Source organism: Pristis pectinata, chromosome X, assembly GCF_009764475.1.
Source record: "Pristis pectinata isolate sPriPec2 chromosome X, sPriPec2.1.pri, whole genome shotgun sequence".
NCBI classification, from domain to species: domain Eukaryota; kingdom Metazoa; phylum Chordata; class Chondrichthyes; order Rhinopristiformes; family Pristidae; genus Pristis; species Pristis pectinata.
The window spans coordinates 10,733,991-10,753,916 of record NC_067450.1 but is presented as its reverse complement, the minus strand read 5'-3'; the positions used below and the strand labels follow the sequence as shown (position 1 = coordinate 10,753,916).

The window sequence follows — 19,926 nt, the reverse complement described above, 5'->3', positions numbered from 1 at the left end:
GTAACACCTCTTTTGCATTATCCTCACATGGCTGAAACTTCTATATACTGGAATATTGAGCTGCCAGTCCCATCCTTCCCTCAACCACATTTCTATGATTGCAACAATATCATAATCCCATGTGCTAAATTCTTGCTCTCACCTCATCTATCTTATCTGCAAGGTTCCTTGCAGGAAAGTAAATGTAGTTGAGCCTTTGACCTCAAACAGCTGCTCTCAAACTGGCCACTCCTAACTGACCGATCTCACTGGACATACCCGAGTCAAAGTCAAGTTGATTGTCGTATGCACAGGTGCAATGAAAAACTTACTTGCAGCAGCATCACAGGCACATAGCATCAGATAAGCAGCATTCACAAGGAGAACAATTAGTCTAATTTAATGCAAAGCAGTCATAGTGTTTGTAAGCTGTTGTGATTAGGGTTATGCCAGTTGGTTCAAGAATGGACTGGTTGAAGGGAAGTAGCTGTTCTTGAACCTGGTGGTGTGGGACTTCAGGCTTCTACTTCCTTTCTTTTATAGCTCTTGTAAACTTTGCTTCACTCCCTTTCACTTTCTCTTGTGATCTCTTAGGTAACTCAACTCAGTTTTTAGACTGGAAACCAGAGAAATGTTTGCTAGCTGTAAAACTGCTTCATGAAAGGAGTTTGACTGAAATACACTAATGGCTTGGTGGGTCCAAATATGCATAGATTAGTACAAAATTATAATTTTTAGTCATGTTTCAAGAGTGGTTGTTGCAACAAATGAGGGAAATTTCAAACTGCTGTATAATTTCATACATACTGAAGAGTAAAACAGGTGGGAAAGAATTTGTTGTATGGCTCTAGTTTTTAAGACAAATTAGTACCAAGAAATTAACAAGTTAAGTGAAATTTATGGCCAGTGCAAATCTTTTGAGTTAGTTTTAAAAAGTATTGTGTTGGAAACTAGTTGGATTCATAAAATGGTGACACCCCCAGGTTGAATTAATCAACACTGGCAGTTTCTGCAAATTGTGCCCCTTTGTAGCTCTTTGAAGAAGCCTTTAAAATTGCTGGAGGCTTTTGGGTGTCTTTCAAAAGCTTTTCAATATTAAATATTTAAATTACTTAAAAAACCAATACAAAAGCCAATACAAGTTGTAAATGGTGCTGTGTAGATTTTTAAAGTCACTTTCAATTATTTAAGATCAGATATTGGAATGGGTACTTTGATTAAATGTTTATTTTATGATAAGCCTATTATATTAATCTGCAGCAGGTTACCTCCAAAATATGTCAAGGAATATTTTTTAATGCAAAGAAAAATAGAGAACTGAGCTCAAATGCTGCCGATTATGGTGTTACTTGGTAGATTTCACATTTGATTATACAAATGTTGTGTTTCAAGTTTCCACTCACTTCACTTTGGAAAAGCAAGAACAGTTTTAAGTAGCATTACTCAAGGCAGCAATTCTAACCTATGTTGTAGAACATTAGTAAACAAGTTCTGAATCTGGTTATTTGCTACCCCTTATCATTAAGAATTAAAGTACAAGACAAATTTAGCTTCTTCATATTCTTGTCTCCTACATTAAGTGTTGCTCATGCATTGTATTACTTTTCCTCTGCTGGGAGGATGGATAGGCTCCTCTGCAGGGAAGTCTGTTAATTGATTCAGAGTGTGTGTGACTCAGTAGCTTTGACCCACAGCTACTTACATTGGAATGCTGCATAGTGCTATCCCACAGAGGCAGATCTGTTATAATGCTCTTGGCTTGGGGAAAATTGTTTTTTTATGTTAAAAAAACTGAAAACTTACCAGTTTTAGCTCACCAAATGTGTCCAGATAGCTTGCAGAATCCAGCTCTGTTCCTGTTTGCTGAACCAATGAGAATGCACTAGGTCATTTTTGATTCTTAAAGAGCCTTTGATCACTCAAAGGCTGTCTAGGCCTTCTGGAGGCTGGGGTCTCAGAATATGACACCCAGGATTTGGATTCCCAGTGGATGCTGGGTCAGATTGTCCATCCTTCCACATCCAGAAATGTAATGCAAGCAGATGGGGTCTCTGGGCAGCTGGCTGTGCCCAGGACAATGTGGCCCATAACATCACCTTGATGGCATACTAGTGTTATGGAATTGACATGAATACTTTTTAAAAAAATGCACATCATCCCTGGTCTCCAATTGGACTTGCATTGTCAGAATTACCAATAGAAAGTTTCCCAACTTACAGATGTTTTCTTCTTTGCAGCGAAGAACACAAAACCATGGGCACTCAAGGAAGCGATCCAAGGTCAGAATGTTCTCATAATAAAATGGAAAAATTATTTTAATCTTGCCTTCATTGGATTGAATACACAACCATGAGTCCTGACAGCTGTGGATTATTGTATGGAGAAATTTTCAGAAAATTATACCAGTGATTTCGGTATCAGATGCAGCATAATAAATTTGTAGTTAACTGCTGATTGACCTTTAAGTGACACAAGACAGGAGCAGAATTAGGCCAGTGAGTCATCACCATTTGATCATTGCCGATTTATTTTTCCCTCTCAACCCCATTCTCCTCATAACCTTTGACATGCTTGCTAATCAAGAACCTATCAACCTCCACTTTAAATATACCCAGTGACTTGGCCTCCACAGCCATCTGTGGCAATGAATTCTAGATTCACCACCCTCTGGCAGAAGAAATTCATCTGTTCTAAAGGGGGCTGATTCTGAGGCTGTGCCCTCTGGTCCTAGACTCTCCTACTACTGGAAGCATCCTTTCCACATCCACTCTATTCCAGGCCTTTCAATATTGGATAGGTTTCCATGAGATTCATCCCTCTAAACTCCAGCAAGTACAGGCCCAGAGCCATCAAATACTACTCATTAACCCTTTCATTTCTGGGATCGTTCTTGTAAACCTCCTCTAGACCCTCTCCAATGCAGCATATGCTTCCTTGGATATGGGGCCCCAAAACTGCTCAATATTCCAAATGTGGTCTGACCAACACCTTAAAGCCTTAATATTACATCCTTGCTTTTATATTCTAGTCCTTGAAATGAATGCTAACATTGCATTTGCCTTCCTTACTACCAACTCAACCTGCAAGTTAACCTTTAGGGAATCTTGCACTAGGACTCTAGTCCCTTTGCACCTTCAATTTCTGAATTCATTCCCTGTTTAGAAAATAGTCTATACCTTATCCTTCCACCAAAGTACATGACTGTACACTTCCCTATGCTGTATTCCATCTGCCACTTTACCCATTCTTCCAATGTGTTAGGTTTCTTTTTAAACTTCAGCTAGCAGATGGTGTGCATTGCATTAAATCCATGCTAGAAAAACAAAGATCAACAGTTCATTTTGTGATCTGTCAAATTAAGCAATTACTGTGGTGTCATTGTAGTGTTAAAACTAAATGACATCCTTTAGCTATCGATGGGGGGGGGGGGTAAGAAAGAAGGAATCAGTTATTAAAACCAAGGTGCTGCTGAGCTGACTCTTCTCTCAATACCTTTCAATGATTTTTATTCTTTCCAGTCCAATTCCAAGTTGAAGTTGGTACGAAGTCTTGCTGTGTGTGAGGAATCTTCCCATCCATTCACATGTGATGGACCTCAGGAAATTCAGGTAAAATGTTAAAAAGTTAAGTTGAAAAGAGGTCCAATATGCAAAGCAATCTATTGTGTGAAAATTCAAGTGTGTAAAATTGTATTCTTGCAATGTTTCCCATACATCATAATTAAATAGATACCTTAGGAAAATCAATCACACTGATTTTTCACCAGCCAAGGACTTGCACATGCAATCTTTTAATATTGGCCAGGTGCCCCAGGAGCATCAATTGCCAGACCAAGTTTCCACCTCCTTTCAGTATCATACTTGATATTTAAAAAAAATTGTAGACAAAAGTACTTGGTATAATTTCTTACTGCTTTTTCTTCCTAGTTTGCTTGTGTGTCAAAAGTTTGTCAGTGGTGACTGGCCACTAGTGCCTTGAATCTTGTTGCTCAAAGCAATGTAGAAACAAACACAAGAAATTGGAGGGGGTAGGCCATTTGACACCCTCCCCAGCCATTCAATACAACATGGCAGATCATACAAATTCACCATCCTGTTCCAGCTTTCTCCCCATATCCCTTGATCCCTCTAGCTCCTCCTTGAATGTTTCATAAGAAAGAAACCAAGTACAACACCCAGATATTTGTAGTTTTTGGAAGAACTGCTTTAACCTAATGACCTTATATAGGGAATCAATGTGGTGTTGATTTCCCATTCTGCCAAAGGCTCCAAGTGCTACATTAAATGTGCTAGGCTAATTAACACTACTGATGGCCTTGGTCAATGCTTGCCTTGTCTCCCACAAACACTGAACTGCTAACCTATGACAAATGCCTTAGGAATTGGATGTGTACACTTCATGGAGACCTAAATCAAACACCATGTATTACGCACAACAAAATTAATCAAAGAACTCCAAGACACTAGGGCTAATCCCAGTGAGTTGTTAAAAATTCATTCAGCCACTGCATTTCTTGGTACCAGGAAGTTCAGAGTATCTCCCAGGAAGGAGCTAACCAGTCTCGATCATGGAACAGCCTGGAGATACTGATGGTTACATTAGAGATCACTCTGGTCATTTTCCACGTGGATTGCTTCTCTTGCAGTTATGGAGTCAATGCACAGAAACAGGTCCTTTAGCCCTTATGTCCATGTTGACCATCAAGTACCTATCTATTACTAAACCCATTTAACCAGCACTTGGTTCATAGCCTACTATGCCTTGGTAGGCCTGTGCTTGTCCAGATGCTGCTTAAATGTTGAGTCTCTACCTTCAGGTAGTGGGTTCTCAATTGAAACCACCCTCAATGAAAAGTTCTTAACAGATTTTCCCCTAAAACTACTTCCTCCTGACCTGAACCTATGCCAGAGGTTTTAGACACCTCTGCCTTTGGGAAGTTTCTTGCTATCTACCCCATCTCAATTTTGTACATCCAAGCCTCCCAGGTTCGAGGAAAACAAACCCAGCTCATTCAGTCTCTCCTCATAACTAACACTCCATCCCAGGTAGCATCCTGGTGAATCCCCTCTGCACCCACTTCAGTGCAGTCACATCCTTCCTATAGTAGTGAGCAGAGCTGCACACAGTACTCCAGCTGTGAACTAACCCATGTTTTAAAGTTGTACCATAACCTCCCCACTCTCATCTCTGCCCCAGCTAATGAAGGCAAGTATCCCATATGCCTTCTTTACCATCCTATTTACCTGTGCTGCCACCTTCAGGGATTTGTACTAGTACACTAAATTTCCTTTGTTCCTCAGTACTCCTTGGGACCCTCCCATTAATTACATGTCCTAACCTTACTAGGCCACCCCAACTCCATCACCTCTCCCTTTTACATAGAAATAAAACAGCACAGTACATGCCCTTTGGACCACAATGTTGTGCCAACATTTTATCCTGCTCCAATATCTAATCATTCCCTCCCACATAGGCACATGAATGATTAAAAAATGGAGGGCTAACTAAGTGTCTTAAATGTCCCTAATGCATCTGCCTCCACCACCTCCAGTGGCAGTGTTCCATGCACCCACCACTGTTTGGGGGGGGGTTACCCAACATCCCCCTTATACCTTCCTCTAATCACCTTAAAATTATGCCCCCTTGTGTCAGCCATTTTCACCCTGGGAAAAGTCTGACTGTCCACACAATCAGTCTCTTATCTTGTACACCTATCAAGTCACCTCTCATCCTCCTCCTCTCCAGAGAGGAAAGCCCTAGCTCACTCAACCTAGCCTCATTAGACATGCTTTCCAATCCAGGTAGCATCCTGGTAAATCTCCTCTGCACCCTCAAGCTTCCACATCCTTCCTATAATGAGGCAACCAGAACTGAACACAATACCCCAAGTGTGGTCTAACCAGAGTTTCATAGAGCTGCAACATTACCTTGCAGCTCTTGAACTCAATACTCCAACAAATGAAGGCCAATTCACCATATGCCTTCTTAACAACCCTATCAACCTGCACAGCAACTTTGAGGGATCTAGGGACATGGACCACAAGATCCCTCTTAGCATGGAGGGACAGAGTCCTGCCATTAATCTTGTATTCTGCCTTCAAATTTGATCTTCCAAAGTGTGTCACTTCACACTTTTCCAGGTTGAACTCCATCTGCCACTTCTCAGCCCAGTTCTGCATCTTATCAATGTCATGTTGTAACCTATAACAACCTTCTACACTATCCACAACACCAACCTTCCTGTCATCTGCAAAGCAGTAACCCACCCTTCCACATCCTCATCCAAGTCATTTATAAAAAAAATCACAGCCAGCCTCCCAGAACAGATCCCTGCAGAACACCACTGGTCGTGGGCCTCCAGCCAGAATACTCTCCATCTACAACCACCCTTTGTCTTCTATGGGTGAGCCAATTCTGAATCCACACAGCCAAGTTTCCCTGGATCCTATGCCTCCTGACTTTCTGAATGAGCCTTGCATGAGGAATCTTATCAAATGCCTTACTAAAATCCATGTACACCACATCCACTGGTCTACCTTCATCAATGTGCTTTGTCATATCCTCAAAGAATTCAATCAGGCTTGAGGCAAAACCTGCCCCTCAAAACTATGCTGACTGATCCCAATCAGCCTGTGCTTCTCCAAATGCTCACAAATCCTGTCTAAGAATCTTCTCCAGTAATTTGCCCACCACTGAAGCAAGACTTGGTCTGTAATTCACAGGGTTCTCCCTACTCCCTTTCTTGAAAGGAGGAACAACATTTGCCACCCTCCAATCATCTGGCACTATTCCTGTGGCCAGTGACAACGCAAAGATTGCCAAAGGCACAGCAATCTCTTCCCTTGCTTCCTGTAATAACCTTGGATATAATCACATCTGGTTCCAGTGACTTATCCATCCTAATGTTTTTCAAAAGTTCCAGCACATTCTTTCCTCACGTCAAAATGCTGTAGCACATCAGCCTATGGTATGCCATCCTCAAATGTCAAGGTGTCTCATTGGTGAATACTGAGGTATTCATTAAGGACCTCCCCTACCTCTTCCAACTCCAGACACATTTCCTCTTATCCATGAAGAGTCCTACCCTCACTCTAGTCATCCTCCTATTCTTCACACAAGTGTAGAACACCTTGGGGCTTTCCTTAATCCTACTTGCCAAGGACCTCATGCCTCCTTTTAGCTCTCCAAGTCCATTCTTAAGCTTCCTCCTGGCTACCTTGTAACTCTCAAGGCTTGTCTGGTCCTTGCTTTCTAAACCATAGGTAAGCTTTCTTCCTCTTGAAAGGATATTGTGTCTCTTGTCAACCATGGTTCCTTCACTCTACCATCCTTACCCCACCTCAATGGGGCAAACCTATCCAGCAAGTACTCCCAAAACAACCTCCACATTTCCATTTTGCACTTTCCCCCAAGAAAGTCTGTTCCCAATTTACACTCCTAAATTCCTGCCTAATTGCATCATAATTCCCCCTTCCCCCAATTAAATACTTTCCCATATTGTCTGCTCCTATCCCTCGCCAAGACTGGTAAAGGTGAAGGAGTTATGATCACAGTCTCCAAAGTGCTCTCCCACAGAGATCTGAAACCTGATCAGGCTCATTGCCTTGTACCAGGTCCAGTATGGCCTCTCTTCTAGTCCGCATCCTGTGTCAGGAATCCTTCCTAGACACACCTAGGAAACTCTGCCTTATCTATCCTCATTAACCAAGGAGATGTCAATCAATATTAGGGAAGTTGAAATCACCCATGACAACAGCCCTGTTTTTCTTTTTGCACCTCTCCAAAATATGCCTCCTGATCTGCTCCTCAGTGTCTCTGCTGCTACTGGGGGATCTGTAGAATACTCCCAATAGAGTGATCACTCCCTGTTTAAGACTGCCACCCACACTGACTCAGGATATCCTCCCTTTCTACAGCTGTGAAACTGTTCCTGATCAGCAAAGCCACTCCCCCACCTCTTACCTCCATCCCTTTTGAAACATCTGAACCCCAGAATATCCAACAGCCATTCCTGCCCTTGTGACAGCCAAGTCTCTAATGGTTACAATGTCATAGTTCCACACACTTACCCACACTCTAAGTTCATCACCCTTGTTCCTGATACTTCACATTAAAGTAGACACACCTCAGCCCATCCATCTGACTGCAATTTTGCCCTTTCAACTGCCTATCCTTCCTCAGTCTTTCTACACACTGCATCTATTTGTACACTAAATGCACCAACCTATCACTCAGGTTCCCATCCCCTGCCAAACTAGTTTAAGCCTTCCCCAACAGCTCTAGCTAACCAGCATGCAAGAATATTAGTCCCTCTCCAGTTCAGGTGTAACCCTTCCTTTTTATACAGGTCGTAGCTTCCCTTAGAAGAGATCCTAATGATCCACAAATCTGAAACCCTGCCCCAACTCCTCAGCCACACATCCATCTGCCAAATCAACCTATTCTTACCCTCACTGGCAATGTGGCACAGGCAGCAATCCAGAGATTACTACCCTTGAGGTCTTGCTGTTCAGCTTCTTACCTAGCTCCTTATATTCTCCCTTCAGGACCTCATCTCTTTTCCTACTTATGTAATTTGGTACCAATGTGTACCACAACCACTTGCTGTTCACCCTCCTTCAGAATGCTGTGGGCCCAATCTGAGACATCCTGACACTGGCATCCAGGAGGCAACACACCATCCAGGAGTTTCTTTCACATCCACAGAATCTCCTGTCTGACCCCCTTACAATTGAATCCCCTATCACTGCCATTCTCCTCTTTCCCTTCTGCAACACACAACCAGGCTCAGTGCTACAGACCTAGTCATTTGCAGCTTTCCCCAATAGTATCTAAAGTGGTATACTTGTTATTCAGGGGAACATCCACAGGGGTATTCTGCACTACCTATTCTCCTTCCTTCTCCTAACAGTCACCCAGCTACCTGCCTCCTACAGTTTAGGAGTGACTGTCTCCCTGTGGTTCTTATCTATGAAATCCTCATTTTCCCCATAGGAGACAAAGGTCATCCAGCTGCAGCTCCAGTTCCCTAACACAGTCTGTAAGGAGCTGCAGCTGAATGCACCTCATGCAGATGTAGCTGTCAGGAAGACTGGAGGTCTCCCAGGACTCCCACACCTCTCAAGATGGACACACCACTGACCCTGGAGCTATTCTAACTATGCTAGCCTGGCACAAGAAAGAAACATACCCCAACACTGGTCCACTCACATAATGGCCACTCTGCTTGACCCCTACCTTCTTTTTATTGGCTGCTGTTAATTAGCCAATCAACTATTAACTATTTGCAAATGTGCCTCTTTTAAACTCCTGTAAGGTGAAACTCACAAGCACAGAGACTCACCCCTTTTCAAAGCTCGTGCTCCAAATCTCACACCCAACTTGCACACCAATTGGACCATATTATTCTGATGCTGACCAAGTAACCCATTAGATTTTAACTGCTGAATTTTGATTGTGTTAACTGCAGCTTCCCCCCAGTTATCTACAGATTTCTATCTTTTATGGGTTAGAACACCCCCACCCCTCCCCCACAGTGAATAGACTTCTGGTTTTCAGTGGTGGTGTTCCCTCAGTATTTGTGCACTAACAGGAACTAACCTCCACTGAGGCCTCGAAGTGACATTGTGACATCTGTGGAAGTGTAGCAGGCCTGCTGTTCACTACAGGTATCTGATGGCATGGTAACAGCTAATTACCTGGTCAGTTGCAGATTTTTTTTTGTACTCATTTACAGATTGCAGATGCCACTGGCTATTTGTTGCCCTTAAGTATGTGAGCGAGCTGCCATCTTAAACCACTGCAGTGTGGTGTAGGTATTCCTACAGGACTGTTAGGTTAGGAGTTTTAGTATTTTGACCCAATAATGATGAATGATCAGCAACATATTTTTAAATTGGGATGATAACCTGGAGAGGATTTCAAGTGATTGTGCTCGCATGTGCTTGTTGGCCTTGCACTTTGGGGCAAAGGTTACATGTTTGGGAGATACTGTTTAAGAAGCCTTGGTGAGTTGTTGCAATGCAGTGTACGAATGTTGTTATGTGCAGCTAGTGGAGTGAATGCTTAGGGTGCACGATGGGATGTCAGTCTGGGGGGCTGCTTTGTTCTGGATGCTGTCAAACTTTTTGAGTGCTGCAGTAGCTGTACTCATCTAGGCAGTGGCGCTCTTGATATGCCCTATCAATTTTGTGAAGACTTTGGGAAGTTGTGAGTCACCTACGGTGGGATACCCTGATCCTGTAGCCACAGTATTCATGCAGCCAGTCTAGTTCTGGTCAGTGGTGACTTCCAGGATACTGATGATAGGGTACTGGGTGACAGTAAGTCCATTGAATATCAAGTTCAGGTGGTTAGACTGTTGTTAGGCATGAACATTGCCTAGCACTTTTGTGGCATGCATGTTACTTGCCGCTTGCTAACCCATGCCTAAATGTTGTCTGGATCGTGCTGCATGCAGGTATGAGCTGCTTCACTTCCTGTGTAGTTGCAAGTGGAATTGAACATTTTTGCAATCATCAACAGACATTCTACTTCAGGCCTTATGGAGGGAAGGTCATCGCTGAAGCAGCTGTAAGTGGTTAGACCTAGGGCAAACTCCAACAACCACAACCATCTTCCTTTGTGTAACGTATGACTCAGGCCAGTGGAGAGTTTTACCATTTTAATTTCCACTGACACCAATTTTGCCATGGGTCCTTGATGCCACATTTAGTCATTTGCTGCCTTGATATCAAGGGCAGTTGCATGCACCTTGTTCCTGGAGTTCAGTTCCTTGTGGACCAAAGCTGTAATGAGGTGTAGAGCTGAGTAGTATAGTAGAACCCAATCTGAGCATCGGTGAGTAAATGCCACAAGATGGCACTGTCAATGGCAACACACTCTCACTTAGCTGACAATTGAGAGTAGACAACTGGGACATAATTAATCCAATTGGATTTAGCCTGCATTTTGTTAACATACCTGGCAATTTTCCACATTATTGGGTAGATGCCAGTGCTGCAGCTGTAATAGAACAACTTGGCTAGAAGCACAGCTCACTTTAGAGTCATACAGCCAAAATGTTCTCTGGTCCCATACGAGCAGTGTCCAGAACACTCAACCATTTCCTGATGCATTCAACCATTTCTTGATATCATGTGGAGTGGATCAAATTGGTTAAAGACAGGCTTCTATTGATGGGGATCTCAGGATGAGGCAGATGTGAATTATCCACTTTTCATTTCTAGCTGCAAATGCTTCAGTCATTGTTGAGGATGGGGAAATTATTGGCAGCTTCTCCTCCCCTGACTGTTCACTTGTCCACTATCATTCATGACTAGATGTGAGAGGACTGCAGATCCATTGGTTTCGGGATTGTTTGACTCCAGTTATAACAAGCTGCTTTTGCTGTTTGGCACATGTGTAGTGTTTTGTTGCAGCAAGTTGGGACCACAGGGGACCTGCAGCTGATCTTGGCATGCCCTTTTGCATTTCTCATTGAACCTGGCTTGGTCCCCAACCAATGATGGAGTGAGGGTTGTGCTGGCCCATGGGGATAAAAAGTACAGTGGGATACAATTCTACCACTACTGAAGGCCTGCAGCACTTCACCAATGCTGAGTTTTAAACTACCTGATGTGTTTCAAATCTATTCAAGTTTGCCCAATGGTTCCATACAGTATGATAAAGGGTGCCGTCAATGTGAACTATAAGATTCTGTCTTACTAAGGATTGTGCGGTGGTCACTTCTCCCAATGCTGTCATGGGCAAGAGGATGTGCAACTGTCCTCCTTGGGCAGTCCCTTGGGATTGAGGGTCTCTTGTTTCCGCTCTGATTCTGTGGGTTCTGAGGTGACTGAGGTCAATGTCGAACAGGCAGACTCTGCCACGGATGAGGCAGGAGGTGATTGGTGAGGTGGGCCGGTGGGTAGTTTGAGGTGGTGCGCTCCTTCTGCCATTTACGTAGGGCTCCTGTGTATTCTAGACGTGTGGATTTGAGGTTCTCGGTGCCTGGGTGCTCCCGCTCCACTATGAGCAGTTGTGGGCCAGGATTTCTTCGGAGTCAGTAAGGATGTTGCATTTTAGGGGATCTTTAAGAACATCCTTGAATCACTTCCTCTCTTCACCCAATAACCTCTTCCCATTACAGAACTCAGAATAAAGTGTCTGTTCCAGAAATTTAGTGTCAGGCAATCAAATGACTTGGGCTATCCATTGGGGCCGACTGAGTGAGTGTAATTAGGGGCTCAATGCTGGGGATGTTGGCCTGCAAGAGAGGAGACAGTGATGAGTCACCTATCTTTCCAATGGATTTGGAAGATTTTGCAGCCAATGTGGACCTTGCAGTCTGTACTGCGAATGGAGCAATGGATGTTCTCAAAGGTTCCTTTAAAACAAAAGTCTTTATCCTGATGGCAATGTGTCATTTTACATTGTTGAAGTATTCTGCCAGATATATTCCCTGGTTATTGCTATTTTGAGGGCTGGTATCAAACCTAGGTGTGGTCTGGGAAAGTGAATGGGTTTTCTTGTCAGCATCACTAGTAGAGAGATTTATTGTATCTTGCTGTTGGCTGCCTATGACCTAGTTTGCATTGCTCTGTAAAACTTGACTGTGACCTCTGTCTGTACTGTACTTTTTAGGATGTTATCCAACTCCAGTTCACTTGCCCCTCTGATAAAGAAGAAGAAAGATCATCAAAGGATGGCTCTGAGAAAGAAGATAAGGAAAAGAAAGAGAAACTGGAGAAAGTACCTAGAAAAATGCTGTCAAGAGGTCAGAAGCTAATTTGCTGCTTGATAAGTCTTTGAAGATTTTGTGCAAAATTTGGCAAGCCATGGACTAACTTCAGTAGAATGAGTTTTTAAATAGTAAGACTATTTAAAAGCAATAATAAAAATATGGTTTGTGTAAGATTGCAGTTTGGAAAAAGTAATAAGTAATGAATGAGTGGATGTAAAGATCAAGCCCCAGGATAAGTTCACATTTGAAGGACAGTAACATGCTGTCCTGTGCCTTTTTTTGAAAAGGTCTGGTTTGTTGATGCAGATTATGTGTTACAGAAACATCCACTTCAACAAAATCTGGCTTTGCTGTTATTCTGCCTCCTTTATCTTCGTGCAAATGCAAGGCGTTGGTACATATATGTAGAGGCCTAAATAAGAATTCAATTTTACCTGCACATATTGTACAGTCCAGCTGATTTGGATTGGATGAAGATACTGGGGATTTGTAGAAATTGGACCGCTAGGTGCTTGCTCCAGTTGAGAGATAGATAAATGTTTCGAGAACTATTTGTTTCAAAACTTTGAAAATAAAAAAGCTGCACATGCTGGCAACCTGAAATAAAGCCAGCAAATGTTGGAAACATTCAGCATGTTAGGCAGCATCTGTGGAAGGAGAAGCAGAGTGAACGCTCCAGGTCTGATCTTAACTCTGTTGCTGTTTTCACAGATGCTGCCTAACCTGCTGAGTCTTTAACAGCATTTTCTGTTTTTGCTTCAAATTTTTCTTTCTTTTGTTCTTGTAGACAGCAAGTCAGAAATCTAGTAACAAAAGATGAAAATTTGCTTGGGCCATTTTCCTCTAATAAATATCAGATATTCAGATTCGTTTACATTTCAGTTTTATAAAATTTTGGCTTGCTATTAACCTACTTCGTTGGTTCCAAGAAAATAGTTCTGAATTCTAATAACATTGCACTCATCAAGGTAAATTGAACACTGCACAATTTTTGCTGCCGTGTTACTGCCATGTAAAACCTAGATCTGCTTTAGCACAGTTAAAATGTAGGGTAACACGCCCACTACTTTGAAAAATGTGCCTAAACCAAGCTTGTGACAACACTTCTGTCTGGGCCATTATCATTTTCTATGCCCATAAAGGCAGCAAGTTAAGCTAAATTTGAACTCGTGTTTCTGGCATGCATTTTTGCCTATTATTTTACCCAGTGTCCATCTTGGATTAGCGAAGCAGGGCTTCTGCATTGCATTGGTGGGCAATTGCTTAGAATAGTGTACTGAACCAGGGTTCAGATCCTGGTCTGGACTGAGATAGCTAAAATCAGCTGAGGTGGTAAAGTTAATACTACTATGTGACATCCCTTGGCTAGAGAGGGGCAAATATGCTGGAATTTGCATTCCTGATTATCAAAATTCCATTCCAGTAGAAAATAGTTTGCTTGGACAGTGGACAAAACGATCAAATTGCTTGCTAAGGCCCTGTGATGAATGGTCAGTTGAATTAAGACATGAGACTACAGATCCTGGGACCTGTAGCAACAAGAGTCTGCTGGAGGAACTCAATGGCTCAAGCAGCATCTGTTGGGGGGAGGGAAAGGAATTGTCGATGTTTGAGGTCCAAACCCTGCATCAGGACTGTGAGTGGAGAGGGAAGGTGCAGTCCTGATGCAGGGTTTCGACCCCAAATGTTGACAGTAGCTTTTCAACACACACACATACACCCTGGTCGACCTGCTGAGTTCCTCCAGTAGATTGTTCGTTGGGCCAGTTGAATGAATTGTGCGTAGCCTTTGGCTCCTGCAAAACAAATTAGTGCCTTCAGGGGAGGAGAGAATAAAAATGGGGTAAAGAAAATCTATTTAGTTACTATGGACCCTACCACTTCAAATGTCCATGTCTATAAAAAAAAGTGAAGACACCTATGTTGTTTGAGAGTGATAACCATTATCAGTTTGCATTTAATAGGATTTTCAAAGTTACTGCTTATAGAATCTTAAGTTGTTCTATTTATTTCAGGAAGAAACAGCTGTGCTCACTATGAATAACCTGCATGGGAGGAATCCTTAATCACAGAGGCTGGGTTTTGCAAGGAAAAAAAATCTTTTTGTTTAACTGTGCATATCCTAGACTTGCAGAAAAGTTTTTTGAATTGTCTAACTTTCTCACTTCCAAGTATTTCTTCAAACATTTAGGAAATGCTTTTAAGTGCAGATCAATTTAAAAAAACATTTTCCAAATCTGAGGTTATTTACAAAACAAGTTGATGACATTTAGCAACAGGAACAAGCTGGATGGCATTATCCACACGTTTTCAATTCTGGCATTATACTTGTTTTGATCTATCTTGCTTAACTAGCTGCTTTTATAAGAATTACAGGCATTGACGTATACACTACATAACCCAATGCCACCAAGTCAGGGCAGTGTTTTCCTTCAATTGTCAAGGTAAAAGTTCCATACACTTTACACTGCTAATTTTATTTTAATAAACAATTATTATGTAATTGACCAAAGTACAATAAATGTAAATTACTGAAGTGCATTAAATATTCCCTGCACCAGCAGTTGCCTCGTATAAAGTCTATCAAATGATATTGGACAATTAACTGCTGTACCATTTAGGCACTGAAAGCATCAGAGTTTCAGGAAGCTTCAGTTAGATCCCTAATACTGTCCCTGCAATTTGCATGCCCACTAAGTGGTGGGGACTCGACCTGCTTACATTAGAAGGATTCCTAGGACTATGTATCTTGTGGCAATCAGCACCATACAGAATGGTCAAGGCGAGCTCTGACTGGAGCACTCTACAATTTGACTTGAATTTACCCTCTTCACCACGTGTTTCAATATTCTGTTGGATTCTTGATTACCTTTCTGTCTCAACAAGAAAGTTTTGAAATCCAGTCAAAAATCTAAAAAGGCAGGTATTGATGATCTAGGAAAAGTTTCCATACAGTAATATTAAAGAAGGTATTAATAATCTAAAGACTCAATTAAATTTACTGGATGTTATACAGTACTTCTGGTAGAAGAATTGCAGGCAATAGAATATAAATAAATAAAATTTACATAGATTTACATGCAGCAAAAGGAGATGAAATATAAATAACAAAGTGCAATAAGGCAAATTTTAAGGCAAGGCCTTATCCTGTGAGAATGTAATCGATTATTTGGTAAGTTAATTAGTCTAGGGGTTCTGATAAGTAATTGAAATTCAAATAAGTCCCAACATAAGGCTTGCTCAAAATTTTGGGAGTTCCTTTTAATACTTGTATCTCTTTGGAAGTATTTGAACTAAATTCTCATGAGCTTCCTATGTGCATAAAATGTCCTTTGGAGAAACCTTTATACAAGTAAAAGGTAATAGGGTCATAGAATTACACAGCATGAAAACGGGTCCTTCAGTCCACTGAGTCCGCACAAACCGTCACACCCCATTTACCCTAATTCTACACTAATCTCATTTTATTCTACCACCTACCAATGCATGAGGGGCAATTAACATGGGTCGATTAACCTAGCAATCCGCACATCTTTGGGATATGGGAGGAAGCCAGAGCACCTGAAGTAAACCCACGCAGTCACGGAGAAGGTGCAAACTCCACACAGACAGCACCTGCGTCTCTGGAGCTGTGAGACAGCAGTCTACTAGCAGCACCACTGTGCTGCCCCTGATCTTACCTTTATAACAAAGACTCTACTTCAGCCCATGTGGAGCTGAAGCCCTTTGTTACCTACAGACCACCTACTCCAATGCTCACTTGTCCATTGTCCCATTCTGTATGCCTTTGTAAACTTTGGCTGATGTAAAATTGCTCCCTTGACCTTATCCCATGCTAAATCATGCTAAACCTGCATCATAGTTTAGTCACCATTCCAATCTCAGAACTGCAGAACTTGGTGTTTGCTCCCGGGATAGAGGAGGACATCCTTGTCCTACAATCCCTCACCTACCATTCCACCCCCACCCCCCCCAAACATCTAAATGTCTTTATTCCTTAGACTCTGTTCTGTTCAGCATCCTCCCTTACTTCCTTTGCTCATTTGTGTCTGAGACCTATTCTATGGAATGTTCTTGCTGAAGTTCTCCACGTTACCATTTTCTACATCTGCTTTACCGTCAAAAGCAGGAAGCCTGACTTTTTTGTTAACTTGCCTCTTCCCATTTTGGGGCTGCAGAGATAAAATGTGCTTTGTCCAGCTCTATCCCAGTGTTAGAGCAGCTAATTGCATATACAGTAATAGCATAGTCCACAAGTCCAACTGTTGTATTGTACCTTTTAGAAACACCATGTATACTGGGCCAAGCTGCTGGAACACTGAAATCAATAATCAGAATGCTTTTCATTTTATTCATTATAAAGAGACTTATTTGCCTTGTTGTATTACAGAGTATTAGGAGATAGGACCATGCTTATGATTTCCCTGAATGGTAGTGAGCTGCGTATGAACCAGAAGTAGTATTTCTTTTGCACATAAGATGAGGTTTGACGTGACGCTGAAATGTTTTCATGGACTGGTAGTCTTTTGCAGGATTCGATCACAGTTTTTAATTCTTGAAGTGCTTTCTTTCAATTATCAAAATAAAAGTTCCAGACACAAATCACATTGCTAATATGATTTTAATAAACACAATTACTATGTAATTGACCAAAGTGCAATAATTGTAAATGACTGAAGTGCATTAAATACTCTGTGTACAAGAATTTACTTGTACTTCCTTGATGAAGCAAGTAGTCTCTTTTTGATGTCCTCCTCTATTCCAGGAGCAAACACCAAGTTCTGCAGTTCCCTCTTTCTCCTCCTTTAAAAGTTACTTTGAATAAACTTTTCTTGGTCCTCCAAGTATCCCCTTTCTGACTAGGCCTTTGTGAAGCACGTTGGGGTATTTTTCCATGTTAACATGACTGTATAAATGCAGTGTATTGTGGATGGAGTAGATAAGATTGGAAGCTTATACCACGGGATATTCTGGCCTCTAGTCCATATCCCGCTGCTTGGATTTTATTTTCTAAGGGCTCTGATCCCAGTTGAGAGTAATTTTGAAAGCAGTCATGTAATGATGATGCTGCTTTAAATTCTGATCTTGCAGTTGAAATTTGATGGCAAGTGTAAAAGAAACAGCCATATACTTCCTCAAAAGTTGGCACTAATCTGTTAATGCAACAAATTTGTGTTCCTCTTCTCAGATTCTAGTCAAGAATACACAGACTCCACCGGAATTGATCTTCATGAGTTTCTAGTAAATACACTGAAAAATAATCCCAGGTAAATATGTTGCGCATGTTTGAGGTTTTCTTGTTCATGTTGGACTATTACATAAATATTTAAATTATGATGAGATTAATGTGAATTAAGTGCATATTACAACAACTTCTCGATTTATGAATTTTTGCTATAATGCCTTTGACTCTTCAGATTGCATATCTTTGATTCACAAGCTATTTTTCACTCTTCACATGCAGGGTTACACTGTACCAAAATGCCCATAATGCATTTCACCCACTCTTTTCATTTTACAAAATTTCACTAAACAAATTGTTTTCCAAGAACACAGCCCATGGTAAATTGAGGAATGACTATTATTATCAGGAACTATGGGATATTTATGTTAGCATTGTTGAAAAGTAAACTTGTGTCTCAGATCTTTATAGCCTCTTGGTCTTGCTTTCTAGAAGCCAGGATCCTCTTGGGATTGAGCATTAGTATGGTCTTTTTTGATATTTATTCTTGGAACATCAGTTTTGCTGCCAGACCACCTTTGGTATTTATTCTTAGTTGCCCACCTCCACCTTGAACTCCTACAATTGAGAGTGTGTCAAATATTGTTCAATAATTTATAAGACTTGTACCATTTCTGAAGTTGATTCTACTTTCAGTGGTTAGGAATGAATCTGGTGTTTTTAGAAGTGACATACCTCATCAATTTGAAGAGAGCCTTCAAATTGTTTTTAAGTCACACCCTATGCATATTGGTCTTGATGCAGGAAATAAAACATGAACAAAATAAGTAGAGATTAATGATTAAGTCATCTACATTGTGTGGGGATGTCATAACAGAAAATAGATCAGATTGTAGCAATGGGGAAATTTCTATCATTATTTTTTTCCCCAATAAATATACATTTAAAATGAAAGCTGCCTTTTGGTTAACTGTTTGAAAACCAGGACTTTAAGAAAAAACAGCTGGTAAAATGATTCCCTTTTTGAAGGCTATGGAATGGATTTGAGAGTGTAAAAGCTTACTGCTTGTCAGTTAGTGATAGAAATTGGTTTCTTTCTGAATATCTCTTATGAGAGCAATCCATTAAAGCATGAAACTATCCATAGGGAGGTTCTGCGAAGGATGTGGCAATTTGCAAAAGTTGACAGTTCACCTTACGAAATAGAAAATCTGCAGAATTGCATCTGTGAAAAAGCCAATGATTATCTTAGGCATTCCCTCGGGACTGAGGATGATTTGCTCCCACTCCAGTTGTGTGGCAACTGAGATAGCAGAGGAAGCTATGGGATCTGCAAACTCTGCTGCAGGTGGGGCAAGGAGATGCTCCATGAGGTGGTGGGTGGTTTCTTTTCTCACTGGCCTTCTGCATGCTGCTGGTGAAGAGACTGTCCTCGGTGCTTTCTCATATGTCCCTCCTCCATGTTGAGGATCATTGGCCAGGGATTTCCAAAGTCGAATTTATTGCCATATGCACAAGTACACGTATGCACAAAACTTACTTGCAGCAGCATCACAGGCACATGGCATCAGATAAGCAGCATTCACAAGAAAAAAAACATAAATTATCCACTTTTTTTTTACAAGAAAGAGCAATTAGAACAAAAAAAATTAAAGTCCATTATAGTGCAAAGTGATCAAAGTGGTCATAGTGTTGCTTTACTGAGGTAGTGAATTTCCATGAGTTGTGGGGATGTTATTTTTTCTCGTGGAAGCTTTGAGAACATCTCTGAATCATTTCCTCTGTCCTCTGGTGATCTCTTGTTGTAATGGAGCTTGGATTAGAGTACCTGTTTTGGAGGTCAGGTGTGCAAAAATTGTGGTGTGCCCATCAGAGCCATCTGAGTATTACAAAACACATAGTGATTTATGTGATGAATATCATGTCTATTGTGCCTCTGGATGGGCAGAAATCACACTGTGATTAGGGGAAGAGCTGTTTGATCTCTGGGAGGAAATGGTTGAGGAGGATCCTGGTAATGGCTTTCCCTGTGGCAGACAGC

The 19,926-nt window shown here is 41.4% G+C and overlaps 1 protein-coding gene across 5 annotated transcripts in view; it reads left to right on the top strand.

Moving 5' to 3' along the window:
* Window positions 1–19,926, top strand: part of LOC127567007 (R3H domain-containing protein 2) — a 200,485-nt gene that overhangs the window by 94,704 nt on the left and 85,855 nt on the right. For all 5 annotated transcript variants that reach the window (XM_052009619.1, XM_052009616.1, XM_052009615.1 and 2 more), the window contains exons 4-7: window positions 2,217–2,258; window positions 3,498–3,587; window positions 12,604–12,736; window positions 17,892–17,970. In XM_052009619.1, coding sequence (XP_051865579.1) covers window positions 2,217–2,258; window positions 3,498–3,587; window positions 12,604–12,736; window positions 17,892–17,970 — 344 coding nt within the window. The remainder of the gene's footprint in view (window positions 1–2,216; window positions 2,259–3,497; window positions 3,588–12,603; window positions 12,737–17,891; window positions 17,971–19,926) is intronic.